Source organism: Bufo gargarizans, chromosome 5 (genome assembly GCF_014858855.1).
Source record: "Bufo gargarizans isolate SCDJY-AF-19 chromosome 5, ASM1485885v1, whole genome shotgun sequence".
In the NCBI taxonomy this organism is placed as follows: Eukaryota; Metazoa; Chordata; class Amphibia; order Anura; family Bufonidae; genus Bufo; species Bufo gargarizans.
The window spans coordinates 201,600,370-201,617,625 of record NC_058084.1 but is presented as its reverse complement, the minus strand read 5'-3'; the positions used below and the strand labels follow the sequence as shown (position 1 = coordinate 201,617,625).

The 17,256-nt window shown below is 41.3% G+C and overlaps 1 protein-coding gene across 1 annotated transcript in view; it reads right to left on the bottom strand.

Moving 5' to 3' along the window:
* Positions 1 to 3,148, bottom strand: part of CPNE4 (copine 4) — a 479,073-nt gene extending 475,925 nt beyond the window's left edge. The window contains exons 1-2 of the mRNA XM_044295448.1: positions 3,004 to 3,148; positions 2,200 to 2,370 (exon numbers count right to left, since the gene is read on the bottom strand). Of these exons, the coding sequence (XP_044151383.1) occupies positions 2,200 to 2,370; positions 3,004 to 3,148 (316 nt within the window). The remainder of the gene's footprint in view (positions 1 to 2,199; positions 2,371 to 3,003) is intronic.
* Between the last annotated feature and the right edge of the window lie 14,108 nt (positions 3,149 to 17,256).

The window sequence follows — 17,256 nt, the reverse complement described above, 5'->3', positions numbered from 1 at the left end:
CAGACCTATCAGTGTTGTCAGTGTCAGAATTCATATGGACACACTCTATAGACAAGGGGAATAATAATGCTCAGGGGACAGTTTCTTCATATATTTCCACAGAGAATATTAAAGTCACTACAACACAGAGTTCTAAATAAAAGCTACAGAATTATTTCATGAGAAATACTAATGCAGAAATGTCAGGAAATATAAGTAATACTCTTTAAAGTGGTTGTCCAAGATAATAAAACGGCCAACGGCAGTGAATGTGTTAAACAGCAAAATATCCTTTTCTCACTAGCTGAATGTCTCTCTGCCCAAGCACCATCACTCCAAAGTTGCCCCGGTCCTGCTGACTGTAACTTTGTTTATATGGCTGCTTTGGTGATGTGCCATACCATGTATGGACTTTCCATCACTGGGCTCCATTCACTCAGTATTGTGCCACAGATGTACGTTAGAGAAGTCTCTGACTGGTTGTGAGTGGTAATCTCTGTACAAGCAATGGTAGATATCTGAACTAGATCACTGCAAATGGTGCACCACAATAGTATGCAACTGACAATACAAGGCTAAGCCCTCACACTGCTGTTGAAAAATTAGATTTTAGCCAATATATTCCTGTCAGGAACATATCGGAGCCCGCGCACACCTCCAAGGTATATCAGTGTAGCACAAGACCTACCGCTAACCTACCTATAGTGTGTGAACACCTGGTAGCCTGTATCACATGGCCTGCTATAGGTGGGGTTCGCAGCCTCCTCCCTCCTCCCATTGTATTAGTGATCTTACTTTGGAGGTATGTGGGAGTTTGGCTGTGAGTCGGCCCTTGGCACCTATCGGACAGTATTCACACACTATAGGTAGGTTAGCGGTAGGTTCTGTGCTACACTGAGATTCCTTGGCAGGGTGCACGGGATCTGATATGTTCCTGACAGGAATATATTGGCTAAAATCAAATTTTTTAACATCGGTGTGAGGGTTTAGCCTTGTATTGTCAGTTGCATACTATTGTGGTACACCATTTGCAGTGATCTTATATTTTTAACCACACATTTTGTGGCACATGTGGTCCACTTCCGGTGTTCTGTGATATTTCCCCTACCCGTGAAATTTCACTACCCTCGTCACTTCCTGTTGTGATGCGGCCACACTGGACATGACGTTCCCAGCTTTGGAAGGATGTGTGCCACGCCGCGCAGGTGCACAACGACGGGGTAGGGAAATATTACACCAGAGTTGGGCGCTTGCGCCTTACCTCTCAGCTGGCTCCAGATGATCAGACACCGCGTGTGCGCAGGTGAATGGTAGGGAGATTTAACAGAACAAATGGCCATCAGATCTCCCTACCTCCACACTGCGTGGGCACGGTGATCGGATGGATGTTCGGTATAAGGATCTCGCTGTCCGTCGGTGCGCATGCGCGGTGTATCCTGACGGGAGTAGTTAGCTGCGCTTGCGCACTGTCCCGTAATTTTTCTCTACCCTTTAACCGCTGCTGAGGCGCAGTGTCGGCCGGTGTCCAGCTGAGAGGTAAGGCGCAAGCTCATTAGGTGGCCCCTTCTCCCCAACTCTGGTGTGAAATTTCCCCACCCCGTTGTAGTGTTCCTGCACGGCACACCTCCTTCCAAAGCTGGGAACATCATGTCCATTGCGGCCATGTCACAACAGGAAGTGACGAGGGTAGGAAAATGTCACAGGTAGGGAAATTTCACGGAACTCCGGTATCCTAATTGTATGCATTTTTGCTGGGGATGCCCTTAGCAACAGAGCACTCTAGATTAGCTCAACTCACTAATATTCCTAGGTCATGGTACCATTTGTATGTGAAAATCCATTGAGAAGAATACAATGGAGATGCTTTGTTAATTTATTAAGTTTACCTTGAGCAAAACACATAGAGGAAATTAGAGGACATTAGAGGTCAAAACTAAAATGCTCTCACCAGCTCTGAGTCTGCAGCAGGAAAGGAAGACACAGGAACAGAGCACAGGATGTGATGTCACAGAAAGGGAGGAGTAGAACAGAGAGCAAAGGCAATAACATTTATATAATACATTAGGAAACCTATTAGGAAAACTATAAACCTATAAGAATGACCACAGGGTGGCAGCATTACATAACATGGTAATGATATTATAACACAAATACAGCCATTATCTAAATGGAAGAAATAAATGCTGGGACAGTACACTTCCCGGTTAAAGATCCATGTACAACCATTGTTGGCCAAGTAGTCTTGAACTGGCTTAGAGTTGATTTGCAATTCTCGGCAGGCGCCTATGAAGTTGGTTCCACTGTCAGATCTCATTTGCTTTACTGGTCCTCTGATGGCGAGAAATCGTCTTAAAGCATTGATGAAACTAGAAGCGTTCTTGGATTCTATTACTTCAATGTGTATAGCATGTACACTTAAGCATATAAACAACACTGCCCATCGTTTTCTGTCTGCATGACCACCTCTGGTCCTACGTGCAGTAACTGCCCATGGCCCGAAGACATCCAGACCAACATAAGTAAATTTGTTAATGTTGCAGTTTTCCCCTTGCCTTGTGACATTTAATGCAATGGTGAATTATATGAGCAACCTGTCTTTTTGCTCCCACTATCCAAAAACCTACAGCTCTTAAAACACCCTCATTGAAATGTCTGCCTTGGTGTTTGATTCTTTCATGATAATGTAGTATCAGCAGTGTAGTAACATGGTGATTGGCAGGAATAATGAGGGGATTCCTTTCTGAAATCTCTAACTTAGCCTTGTTTAGGCGACCACCAACCCTCAGCATGCCATGATTGTCAATTACTGGTTTCAAGTTGTCAGTGGGGCTGCTTTTTGGAATATCTTGTTTGGCATGTATACATTTCAGTTCCATGTAAAAGGCACTCGGCTGTATGTTACATATCACACGCAACTAACTTAGGGCAATATCTTCAGCAGTGATAGGTTTATGGCACACGTGCCAACTGTAACATTCCGTGCTGTGTTTGTCAGTGCGAAAGCAATGTATAATGTTGACTAACCTTGCAATGGTGTGAACGAGCCTTGACCATCTGGAGAAGCGTTCAAAGTGGTGACAGCCCTAGCCAGCCTTCTTTTCAGACTTGGTGACAAGGGTACTAACTTCAGGGCAAATCTTTGAATCTTCATGAGGGAGACTGAAGACATCTTGAGTAGGAGTTTCTTTATTCTGGTTCAGCAAAAACTCTGGTCCTGTTAATCAAAACGAATTTGCAGAGACTCTACCAGATGCTGGTCTGGTGGTGCAATCTGCGGTATTGAGATGAGATGGAACATAGTGCCACTGTTCAGGTTTAGAGGACCTTCTAATCCTTTCAATGGGGTTACTGACATAGACGTAGAAGCATTTCAACTGGTTGTATATATAACCCAGAACAATGTTATTGTCTGTGTAAAATTGAATGTCATCCACAGCTAGTACAGTTCCACAAAGTTTGAGCCTAGGAATAGTGTGTTCGGGCTTCGGAGCTAATCTAACCTTTCCAAACAGCTTCATTGCAATGGACTATTACCTTTAAATAAGCAACAGCTGCGATGGCTTCAGTAGACGTAGCTGAGAAGATGTAGATTTCTTTCCTCTGAGTTGTTGTAAGGGATGTTGGAGTGTAGCATCGTGGTACGTATGTGAATCCTGTCTAATGCATGCAGGCATTCCTTCCAAAGCTCCCACTTTTGCTATTTGTCAGAGAGCAGTGGAGAACCCCAGTCCGAAATAGACTGAACACTGTCTTAACAGGAATTTGCCTATACAGTCAAAGGTGCTACAAATCCCAGGGGATCATATAGGCTTTTCACCACTGAGAGAACTTCCTGTTTAGTAAATGATTTATCTGCACATCTAACTTGAAACCCACAGGAGTCATTTGATAAGTCCCACCTCAAACCCAGACTTCTCTGTACTGGTGGATTGTCTATCCCTAGATTCAAGTCTCTGAATTCTGTGGCATGATCACTGGGCTAGAAGGCTTTCATTATAGCAGCAGTTAGAGGCGATTTTTTGTAACCTCAGACAAGATTTTGAAAGCATAACGTGTGTCATTTTAAGCAGATCTATGGCTTCCTCCACTGTGGGCAAGGATTTCAGTGCGTCGTCCACGTAGTAGTCTCTTTCAACTAAGTTTTGGGCATCTTTTCCAAACTCTGACTCACCATCAGAGGCAGCCCTACGTAGGCCATATGTAGCAACAGCAGGTGAAGGACTGTTACCGAACACGTGCACCTTCATAAAGTATTCAACCATTTCCTTGCTGGTGTCATTGTCTCTGTGCCAAGAAACCTGAGATAATTTCTGTGGTCTTGCAGTATGATAAAGCAGTAGAACATTTGTTCAATGTCTGCAGTAATAGAAACTGGCTCCTTTCTGAATCTCATAAGTACTCCTACCAGATTATTAAGGTAAGATGGACGTCGTTCAGAGATACGCCATTATGTCGAATACCACTCTTATATGGTTTGGTTTCCGTGGGTGATATACTCCAAATGAGGGAAGGTACCAGCATTCTTCATGCTCTTGCAAAGGTGGAGCTGGCTCTGCATAGTCATTGTAAAATGCAGTATCTTTTCCATGAAGGCCAAAACATGATTTTTCTTTTTGGGTTTGTTTTTTAATGTACGTTGTAAAGAGATGAATCTCGATAGTGCCTGTTCCTGGTTGTCAGGAAGCCTGGCTATTACAGCACGGAAAGCTAAAGGTGCAACTAAGTGGTTAGATGCATCTTTGAAGAATCCATTGTCCATTATTTTAATAAACTCATCTATGGATAAAGCTAATCTGTTATCCTCTGGTGTTGTAAAAAAAACACTTATCCTCCTAAGTTGTCATAAAGGAATGATGTCTGGTGCCTTAAGGAGGTTAGAAAGCTTTTCCTTTACATCATAATCATGAACACATGGCTTAAAGTGAGTTGTGCGCCAATTTTTGAGCACAAAAGTTTTGAAGGAGTTCATTTGAGATGGTTTGTGGCTCTTATTTATACATACATTCCCACAATCACCCAGCCTCAGTCGAGTCTCTGTGCATATGGGGCATTGTTAGGACCTTTGCATTGTTGTCACACCTTGTGGATTCTCAGAATGTCTCTACAAAGCAAGAGTAGGACGTCAGCATTCATGTCCTTAGGAGGAATCTCACTAGCTAGATGTTTCAAGTGGGAATGATGGTATGCAGCTTCTGGAGTAGAAATTTCATCTCTGTCATCAGGTATCTGGTCACATTCAATTAACGTTGGCAAGGGTATATGAACGTTCCCTTTATTGGAGGAGATAAGGTATCCAGTGGCTCTTCTGCCATAAGTCTCTACACGACCAAAACAAGTGTTTAGGGTGTATGGTTTTGCTTCTCCCGTTATGCCATAGATCTCAAAGAATTTAGGTTTACCAGAGACCTATTGCTTTGTTCATCTATAATGGCGTACATTCTGGTGGCCTTTTCAGATTGCCCTTCTGGGTAGACGTTGACCAAACACACTTTATCACAGCACTTGGAACCAGTCTCTTTGCCACATATTTTCATACAGGAAGGGGAGACATTTGTTGTAGCTAGATATCTTTTGCGTTACTGGTCCTCTGATGGCGAGAAATCGTCTAAAAGCATTGATAAAACTAGAAGCATTCATGGATTCTATTACTTCAATGTGTATAGCATGTAAACAACACTGTCCATCGTTCTCTGTTTGGAGAATTTTTAGTTGGGCTTCTGCTTTCTTCCTTGCCTTCTTCTTTGCCATTTCTGCCTCCATTTCTGCTATCTTCTTTGTGATCTCAGCCTCCTTCTTAGAAATGGAACTTCTTACACTAGCTTCCTCTGATCCTGCCCAGATCTCTATAAGCTTGTCATGCAACGCCGACCTTCCGGTATGAGAGGTTTTGGAAGATGAAAGTGTATATTTGGTTGAAGTTGATCGATGGGATCTCACTTCTTGCAAGTGTGCGATGCAGAGGTCTGCCTTACTCTTAGTGTCTTGTACTAAGGCATCCTTCTCTTGGAGGAGATTCTTTCTCTCTCTCAACACTTCTGAGGCATCATTAAAATCTGAGTCGCTCAGGAAAGTGATATACTTTGTAGACAGTTGCTTATAGCTAACATAGGCGTTAGTTAAACGATTAAACGCTGTGTTTAACTTTGGTGCATCATTGTTATAGCATGAAAGAGCTGCTATAAAGTGTTCAATTATTTGCCATAAATCATTTATATTGTCACTAAACTCTTCTTTGGTTGCCTCAAAGTTCTTTCTAATCTTTTGTGTTGGTTTGATTACAGATTTAGATGGTACAGTTTGTTCTTCAGTGAATATGGACTCTGCTTCCTGAATATCTGAGTTTTTGAGAGCAGGGTGAGTTTCTGTATGTTCAGTGACTGAGAAATCCACGGAGCCTGTTGTGGACATGTTATTCCTGTTTAACCACTACAAGACTGCCGCACGCAGGATTGCATCCTGGCGGCGGCCCTGTTATTCCTCCTAGACGCGCGCGTTCACAGGATCGGAAGGTAAACGAGTGGATCTACAGCCTGCCTGCGGCGATCATTCACTGGCAGGCTGTAGATGCAATTTTTTTAACCCCTAAAAGGTATATTAGATGCTGTTTTGATAACAGCGTCTAATATACCTGCTACCTGGTCCTCTGGTGGTCCCTTTTGCTTGGATCGACCACCAGAGGACACAGGCAGCTCTGTAAAGTAACACCAAACACCACTAAATTACACCCCCCCGTCACTTATTAACCCCTATTAACCCCTGATCACCCCATATAGACTCCCTGATCACACCCCGCGGATCCGCGGATCTGCAAAACACATATGGACGTCTGAATGGAGCCTTACAGGGGGGGTGATCAATGACACATGAACTCACCATACCCCTCACTGAATCAAAATGCGTAAACATTTTTAGACATTTATATTCCATGCTTTAGGGCTCCTCATGCTTTAGGGCTCCTAAAATGCCAGGGCAGTATAAATACCCGACAAATGATCCCCATTTCAGAAAGAAGACACCCCAAGGTATTCGCTGAGGGGCATAGTGAGTCCATGAAAGATTGAGTTTTTTGTCACAAGTTAGCGGAAAAGGAGACTTTGTGAGAAAAAACAAAAAAATATCAATTTCCGCTAACTTGTGCCAAAAAAAAAAAATTCTATGAACTGTGGTATCGCCGTACTCAGAAGAAGTAGGGCAATGTGTTTTTAGGTGTCTTTTTACATATAACCATGCTGGGTGAGAGAAATATCTCTCTATAATGACAACTTTGTATAAAAAAAAGGGGAAAAGTTGACTTTTAGAGATATATTTCTCTCACCCAGCATGGGTATATGTAAAAATACACCCCAAAACACATTGCCCTACTTCTTCTGAGTACAGCGATACCACATGTGCGACACTTTTTTGCAGCCTAGGTGCCCAAAGGGGCCCAAATTCTAAAGAGCACCTTTAGGATTTCACAGGGCATTTTTTACGCATTTGGATTCCAAACTACTTCTCATGCTTTAGGTCCCCTAAAATGCCAGGACAGTATAAATACCCCACATGTGACCCCTTTTGGAAAGAAGACACCCCAAGGTATTTCGTGATGGGCATAGTGAGTTCATGGAAGTTTTTATTTTTTGTCACAAGTTAGTGGAATATGAGACTTTGTAAGAAAAAAATTTAATAAAATAAAAATCTTCATGTTCCGCTAACTTGTGACAAAAAATAAAAACTTCTATGAACTCACTATGCCCATCAGCGAATACCTTAGGGTGTCTACTTTCCGAAATGGGGTCATTTGTGGGGTGTTTCTACTGTCTGGGCATTGTAGAACCTCAGGAAACATGACAGGTGCTATGAAAGTCAGAGCTGCTTCAAAAAGCAGAAATTCACATTTTTGTACCAGTTTGCAAACGCTATAACTTTTACCCAAACCAATAAATATACACTTATTGCATTTTTTTTTTATCAAAGACATGTAGAACAATACATTTTGAGAAAAATGTATATAGATACAATTTGGTAAATTTCGATTAATATCAAAAAAAGTTAAAATGTCAGCAGCAATGAAATACCACCAAATGAAAGCTCTATTAGTGAGAAGAAAAGAGGTAAAATTCATTTGGGTGGTAAGTTGTATGACCGAGTAATAAACCGTGAAAGTAGAGTAGTGCAGAATTGTAAAAAGTGGTCTGGTCATTAAGGGGGTTTAAGCTAGGGGAGCTGAGCTGGTTAAGTGGTACTGTCTTTTTAAGAAAGGATTTCGGCTTACTCACTGTGCTTATGAAGCCATGTGCATGTAAGATGGCGGACAGCTTTAAGCTTGCTTGCAGACTGCGTGTGGACATGCAAAGACTGTAGATTTAGCTTTAGTTTTGACTATTCTGCCACAGATATACATTACAGAAGTCTCTGACTGGTTATCTCTGTACAAGCAATGGTAGACAGCTGAACTCACTAATATCCCTAGGTCGTGGTACCATTTGTATGTGAAAATCCAGTGAGGAGAATACAATGGAGATGCTTTGTTAATTTATTGAGTTTATCTTGAGCAGAACACATAGAGGAAATTAGAGGATACTAGAGGACATTAGAGGTCAAAACGAAATGCTCTCACCAGCTCTGAGTCTGCAGCAGGAAAGGAAGACACAAGAATAGAGCACAGGAAGTGATGTCACAGAAAGGGAGGAGTAGAACAGAGAGCAAAGGCAATGGAATTTACATAATGCATTAGGAAACCTATAACAAGAATGACCACAGGGTGGCAGCACTACATTACATGGTAATGATATAATAACACAAATACAACCATTATCTAAATGGAAGAAATAAATGCTGGGACAGCACACCCAGTTTGTTTTCTGTATACCTAAATTAACTATATTAATGGTTGTCTCTAACTGTAACACTGTTTTTCTGTGTATTCTGGACCACTGCATAAAAATGCTGCCATTCTGTAACATATTTCCTTTACATTTATCTTCTGTTCTTGGCTGTGTCCATAGCTCTTTCTTATTTCCTGTGATGTTATGTCCATGGGTGTATGAAACAGGAGCAGTGATAGTGTAGTGTCTATCTAATTAGCTGGGTGGGAGGAGCTATAAACTAGCTGGATGTTCTTAGGGGCGGTGCCAGAGCTGTGGCTAAGAAAGGAGAAGTGCATCTTGGGTTTGATGGGAAACAGCAACATAGACTGCTACATACTGTAAAACCAGAGTGATGTGTTTACATGGTGAAAATGGGTCCAACTACCATGAGCATATCTGCTAAAGCCATAGTAATCTCAGAAAACCCATTTAAAGCAGCATTCTGGCTGTATAATATGACATGACCCCTACAGTAGTAGTTTGACGATAAATAAAATGAAATAATTTCTTTAAGTTTTTACCTTAGGAGAAATCTTGGAAAACAAATATGAAATATCACAGTGATTTCAGAATTTTAATCTCCTTGTTGCTAGCAGGGTATACAAGCATTTCCCAGGAATTTGAGGACTGTGTTATATTTGTCTGGTTTATATTTCAGCATTTCTGTGCCTTGCCCATATCCAGCTAGCTCCCAGATAACAGATGTAAACAAGTAATTTCACACTCAGTTACAGAGCAGGATTCATATTAAATCTTGATAGCTGTGTATTTTCACTTGGCTAATGTTCCTTTTCCCTCCTAGTTTTCTTCTCAAAGTTGTGTTCCGATTTATATCTTCATGGCATGTTATTATACTGTAACTCTATGTTATACTTCTAACCTGAAAATTTTTTTTTGTTTAACTGGAATATGGGAAAATATGTGGACATATATCACAGACTAGCATCAAGAAATTGAAACATCTATCAGTTTTTATCATACAAGCTGTCACTGAAATATCATGTGCACTGTAATTGATAGCTTTGCTTGGATAAGTAAAAGCTTGGGACTCTACGGGTGAATTTTCAAAAGAAAAAAGTCTGTAAGGTTTAATGGTTTACGGTTCAGTGGATCTTGATTTTATTTTTATAACCTGTTATTGAAAAATATTGCATTGGCTTAGAAGGACTCAAATTGTAAGCACGTCTTTAAGAAAAAGTCACATGTTCTATTAAAAAGTCGCATAAGATAAGCATGGTGCTCACTGGAGTGAAATTGCTCATTTTTTTTGCGACTTTTTTGCGACTTTTTAAATGGTCACAATAGTAAATCTGTCTAGAGATTAATTTACAGAAGAAAACACGCCCAGTTTCAGAGCCAATAAAAGTCGCTAATTTTTGTGACTTTTTCACTCCATTATTCTGACTTGAGCTAATGATAAATCTGGCCCATGGAGTACAAATGATTTCCATGATACCCTGGTTAAAAATGCAGCCATGTGGCTAATCATATAAACCAGGGAGACCATATATTTGATATGTTGCAATAATTAAATGGTCAATAACTTTTCACAAAACTCATCAGTATTTTTCAATAATATTCTATATTATGTGTCTGAGTTTGTTATGAATCTCCTGTTTTCTCCCTGAGCACTCTATGGGAGAAATGGTAACAACTAATCTCCACCCAATAACTCAGGAAGATGAGTGTTGGGAGGAGAACCTACTAAAAATGCAGAATTCAAATTATATGACAAGAAAATAGACCTCTTTTTATAACAATAATTTGGTTGTATAGTACGGGCAACCCTTATATAATGACAGTTTAGCTGTATAGGACTGCCTTTATAACAGAAGCCTGGATGTGTAGTCTGAACCTCCCTATATAACAGCTGTGGCTGTGTTGTCTGGAACACTACAAATAACAGGAGTTTGGTTGGGGAACATAGACCTCCTCCTACAACAATCTGGTGTTGTATAGTCTGAACCTCCCGCTTGGACAACAGTTTGGCTGTGTGTAGTCTGCATTACTTCTTCTAACAGAAGTGTAGTTCTAAATTATAGGTCTGTAATCTCTTTATATTACATCATTCTGGCTTTGTAGCCTAGACCCTCTTCCCTATAACAGTCTTCCTATTTAGTCTAGACCACTTATAAAAGCAGTTTAGTTGGGTGGTCTAAAAATTCCCCTCAAAATGGCAGTGTGCAGTCTGGACCTCACAATATGACAATAGTCTGGCTGTGCAGTCTGGTCGACTACTTATAACAGCAACTTATTTGTGTAATCTAGACTTCTCTCTATAACAGCTGTGAAGTCTTCATCTCCACTGTAACAATGGTTTGGCTATGCGTTCCAAAGACTGGAAGTGATGCCGTATGCATATGTGCATGTGCTGGCATTACAGATGGCACCAACCTCACCCCAAGCACTCCAGCAGAAGGGCAGGTATTTATAGTGGCGCTTTCAGCAACCTTAGTGCGCCTTAAACTATCAGGATGCCACCATCTCCTTCCACATTTATCGCACGATGGACCCCTGTTTAACCAAGATTTATTGAATATTGGGTAAACGCATCAGGATAGTTTTCATATGAAGAGAGAAATTGCCTCATCTTCAGGGCTTTATAGGTGACAGGTGAAGGTTTGGACACCGATTAGGCAGGGGTAGCCTCTAGGGACAAATTAGGGATACATCTCCTCCCAGTCCTGGCTTCACTTGTGCTAATCTTCATCCCTTATCAGAAGTCATCAAACTGTAAGTTAACAAATTGCATTTTTATCTTGGACTATCCTATTATTGGATATGCACTGAATAACAGTAAGATACTTGTATAGTTGTTATTAAGGCTCCTGACTTTGTGAGAAGTAACATTTGTTTAATTTTTATATTTGTATAATGTGTCTTGTTTTGTCTACATTTGGGATGAAATTACTTTTTGTTGTGGAAAAATTATTGTTCGCCGTATGGTCGCCATCTATCCTATGGAGATGTGCAGTTTCGTTCTCGTTCGCATCTGCGCAGAAACTTTCGCACGATGGTCTGGTCGTCCCAACCTATAGCTGATTTGTGCCCGGCCTGGTATTACTGCAGAATACCAGTGTCATGGCGCCGGCTGAGGCAGGAGGGATGGGGACCAACAAACAAAGGTTTCTTCATCCACGAGGATAAGCGTGGCAACGGAAAGGGCGCAAATAAGTGTGCAAACATAAGTTTGTGAGATCATTCACATCTTTGCCAGCCAATCACTTCATACCATAACCTGTCTCCCCATTGGTCATGATTGCAAGACCGCCTTCCAGCCAATCACTTCATACCATAACCTGTCTCCCTATTGGTCATGATAGTAAGACCGCCTCCCATCCTCTGGTATAAATAAACCACGCCTAGCTGTTAGAAAGAGGCATATTATTGGATCCCACTTGAGAACGCCTCTGTGACGTTTTTTTGGAGGAACTGCACACACATTGACGCACACTACACCAAGGATTTCCCGATTGTACTTCTGGTGGTCGTTTTCGGTTGTGAGAACGAGACAAAGGAGCAAACGACGATATCATTTTTTATCTAATAACAAGTAAAATTTAAGTTTTAGAAGAACATTTTCCCCATTTGCAGTCATACACTCCTTATAACAGCAGTATTGATGAGTAGTTCATATTTCCATCTATGAGGGTACGGCCACATGATCAGGTTTCCTGATTTAGTTTTGGAAGCCAAAGTTAGGAATAAATGATAAAAGAGCAGAGAAATAGTATATATCCTTTATATTTTGTCTCCTTTTATGATCCACTCCTGTTTTTGTCTTCTAAAACTGCATCAAGAAATTTGACTGTATGGCTGCAACCTAACAGAATTTTGGCTGTGGAATCTGGAATTCCCCCTAAAATAGCAGTCTGTGTAACCTGGAGCTGCCCCTTTACTAGAAGTCTGGCTGTTGAGTCTAGACTTCCTCCTATAATAGCTGCCTGGATGTATATTATTTTTTCCAATAAAAACTGTAGCTGTCTGTCTGTGCAGTATAGATCCACTCCACTAAGGTGGCTGATGGAAGCAACCTGCATATCATCAACCTGGCTATGTAGTCTGCAAACTCATTTTCTATTTAAAACTCTAAGGGCGCATTCAGCTGACCTTAGTGTTTTGTGGATCCACAAAACACGGATACCAGACGTGCACTTTTCTCAATTTGCGGACCACATATAGCCACAACCATAATAGAAAATGCCTATTCTTGTGGACAAGAATAGTACATGCTCTATCTTTTCTACTGAGCCACGGAACGGAACCACAGATGCGGACAGCACATGGTGTATTGTCTGCATATTTTGCTGCCCCATAAAAATTGCGGAACGGATGTGGACTCATTCATGTGGCCACCTGAATGAGCCCTAAAGCTAAAGAAACTGCAACTATAAACCAATCATTTTAGGAAATCATAGCTCTAATATTACATCCTATTAAGGATGGCATACATTTTTTCACAGAAACGTTATTGGAACCGGAGCAATAGAGAGGAACAGTAGGTACTTTGGTGGTTGGCAAATCTGAGTTTGCAATACATTCATTTGCGTAAAATATATTAGAGATCGCAGAATCAACGAATTGAAAAAAATGTTGATTGTCCAAATTAATTCCAAATATTGCATATTGCATTAACAAAGGCAGAATCCCTGCCTATATTTATACACACAAGTTATTAAATTGTTAAAAGAAACAGTAGCAGAGGAATTAGCAGCAGGGAGTAGCAGCTGTGGCAGCAGTGGCAGCAGCAGCCACCATACACTATGGAACATGAAGGTAGGGTAGACATCGGCAGTGGCATGATAGTGGTAATAGCAGCCATATGGTATGGAACATGATAATAGACAGGCAGACAGCAGCAATGGCATGATGGCTGCAGCAACAGCCATGTGATAGGGAAGAGGAAGGTAGGCATGCAGACAGTAGAATAGGGATGAGCGAACCCGAACTGTATAGTTCGGGTTCGTACCGAATTTTGGGGTGTCCGTGACACGGACCCGAACCCGGACATTTTCGTAAAAGTCCGGGTTCGGGTTCGGTGTTCGTCGCTTTCTTCGCGCTTTTGTGACGCTTTCTTGGCGCTTTTTGAAAGGCTGCAAAGCAGCCAATCAACAAGCGTCATACTACTTGCCCCAAGAGGCCATCACAGCCATGCCTACTATTGGCATGGCTGTGATTGGCCAGAGCACCATGTGACCCAGCCTCTATTTAAGCTGGAGTCACATAGCGCCGCCCGTCACTCTGCTCTGATTAGCGTAGGGAGAGGTTGCGGCTGCGACAGTAGGGCGAGATTAGGCAGATTAACTCCTCCAAAGGACTTGATTAACTGATCGATCTGCAGCTGTGGATCATTGAGCTGCTGATCCTCAATTGCTCACTGTTTTTAGGCTGCACAGACCGTTTGTCAGTCTCATTTTTCTGGGGTGATCGGCGGCCATTTTGTGTCTTGTGGTGCGCCAGCACAAGCTGCGACCAAGTGCATTTAACCCTCAATGGTGTGGTTGTTTTTTGGCTAAAGCCTACATCAGGGTGAAGCTGTGACACCAAGTGCATTTAACCAGCAATAGTCTGTTCATTTTTTGGCCATATACAAAATCAGGGGCAAGCTGCGCCTGTCACCAAGTGCATTTAACCCTCAATGGTGTGGTTGTTTTTTGGCTAAAGCCTACATCAGGGTGAAGCTGTCACACCAAGTGCATTTAACCAGCAATAGTCTGTTCATTTTTTGGCCATATACAAAATCAGGGGCAAGCTGCGCCTGTCACCAAGTGCATTTAACCCTCAATGGTGTGGTTGTTTTTTGGCTAAAGCCTACATCAGGGTGAAGCTGTCACACCAAGTGCATTTAACCAGCAATAGTCTGTTCATTTTTTGGCCATATACAAAATCAGGGGCAAGCTGCGCCTGTCACCAAGTGCATTTAACCCTCAATGGTGTGGTTGTTTTTTGGCTAAAGCCTACATCAGGGTGAAGCTGTCACACCAAGTGCATTTAACCAGCAATAGTCTGTTCATTTTTTGGCCATATCCCAGTCTAATTCTGTCACTAAATCCATACCGGTCACCCAGCGCCTAAATACTAGGCCTCAAATTTATATCCAGCTAAATCTGTCCCTAGTGCTGTAGCTGGGCGAGTTATTTAGTGTCCGTTCAAGCACATTTCTTGTTCTGGGTTGAAATACAATTCCCAATTTAGCAATTTCATAATTTAGTGGTTCCTGCTATATCAGAGCTCTTTGAAATCTATCCCAAAAAGGGTATATAATATTGAAGGTGCACATAGGGTCATTCAGAGTAACTTCACACACACCCGCTACTGTGTATTTCCAAGTCTAATTCTGTCACTAAATCCATACCGGTGACCCAGCGCCTAAATACTAGGCCTCAAATTTAATTCCCTCTAAATCTCTCGTTACCCACCGCTGTACTGTTGTTGCTGGGCAAGATATTTAGTGTCCGTCAAAGCACATTTTTTGTTCTGGGTTGAAGTACAATTCCCAATTTAGCAATTTCATAATTTAGTGGTTTCTGCTATATCAGAGCTATTTGAAATCTATCCCAAAAAGGGTATATAATATTGAAGGTGCACATAGGGTCATTCAGAATAACTTCACACACACCCGCTACTGTGTATTTCCAAGTCTAATTCTGTCACTAAACCCATACCTGTCACCCAGCGCCTAAATACTAGGCCTCAAATTTAAATCCCTCTAAATCTCTCGTTACCGTTGTCCTGTTGTAGCTGGGAAAGTTATTTAGTGCCCGTCAAAGCACATTTTTTGTTCTGGGTTGAAGTACAATTCCCAATTTAGCAATTTCATAATTTAGTGGTTCCTGCTATATCAGAGCTATTTGAAATCTATCCCAAAAAGGGTATATAATATTGAAGGTGCACATAGGGTCATTCAGAATAACTTCACACACACCCGCTACTGTGTATTTCCAAGTCTAATTCTGTCACTAAATCCATACCGGTGACCCAGCGCCTAAATACTAGGCCTCAAATTTAATTCCCTCTAAATCTCTCGTTACCCACCGCTGTACTGTTGTTGCTGGGCAAGATATTTAGTGTCCGTCAAAGCACATTTTTTGTTCTGGGTTGAAGTACAATTCCCAATTTAGCAATTTCATAATTTAGTGGTTTCTGCTATATCAGAGCTATTTGAAATCTATCCCTAAAAGGGTATATAATATTGAAGGTGCACATAGGGTCATTCAGAATAACTTCACACACACCCGCTACTGTGTATTTCCAAGTCTAATTCTGTCACTAAACCCATACCTGTCACCCAGCGCCTAAATACTAGGCCTCAAATTTATATCCAGCTAAATCTGTCCCTAGTGCTGTAGCTGGGCGAGTTATTTAGTGTCCGTTCAAGCACATTTCTTGTTCTGGGTTGAAATACAATTCCCAATTTAGCAATTTCATAATTTAGTGGTTCCTGCTATATCAGAGCTCTTTGAAATCTATCCCAAAAAGGGTATATAATATTGAAGGTGCACATAGGGTCATTCAGAGTAACTTCACACACACCCGCTACTGTGTATTTCCAAGTCTAATTCTGTCACTAAATCCATACCGGTGACCCAGCGCCTAAATACTAGGCCTCAAATTTAATTCCCTCTAAATCTCTCGTTACCCACCGCTGTACTGTTGTTGCTGGGCAAGATATTTAGTGTCCGTCAAAGCACATTTTTTGTTCTGGGTTGAAGTACAATTCCCAATTTAGCAATTTCATAATTTAGTGGTTTCTGCTATATCAGAGCTATTTGAAATCTATCCCAAAAAGGGTATATAATATTGAAGGTGCACATAGGGTCATTCAGAATAACTTCACACACACCCGCTACTGTGTATTTCCAAGTCTAATTCTGTCACTAAACCCATACCTGTCACCCAGCGCCTAAATACTAGGCCTCAAATTTAAATCCCTCTAAATCTCTCGTTACCGTTGTCCTGTTGTAGCTGGGAAAGTTATTTAGTGCCCGTCAAAGCACATTTTTTGTTCTGGGTTGAAGTACAATTCCCAATTTAGCAATTTCATAATTTAGTGGTTCCTGCTATATCAGAGCTATTTGAAATCTATCCCAAAAAGGGTATATAATATTGAAGGTGCACATAGGGTCATTCAGAATAACTTCACACACACCCGCTACTGTGTATTTCCAAGTCTAATTCTGTCACTAAATCCATACCGGTGACCCAGCGCCTAAATACTAGGCCTCAAATTTAATTCCCTCTAAATCTCTCGTTACCCACCGGTGTACTGTTGTTGCTGGGCAAGATATTTAGTGTCCGTCAAAGCACATTTTTTGTTCTGGGTTGAAGTACAATTCCCAATTTAGCAATTTCATAATTTAGTGGTTTCTGCTATATCAGAGCTATTTGAAATCTATCCCTAAAAGGGTATATAATATTGAAGGTGCAC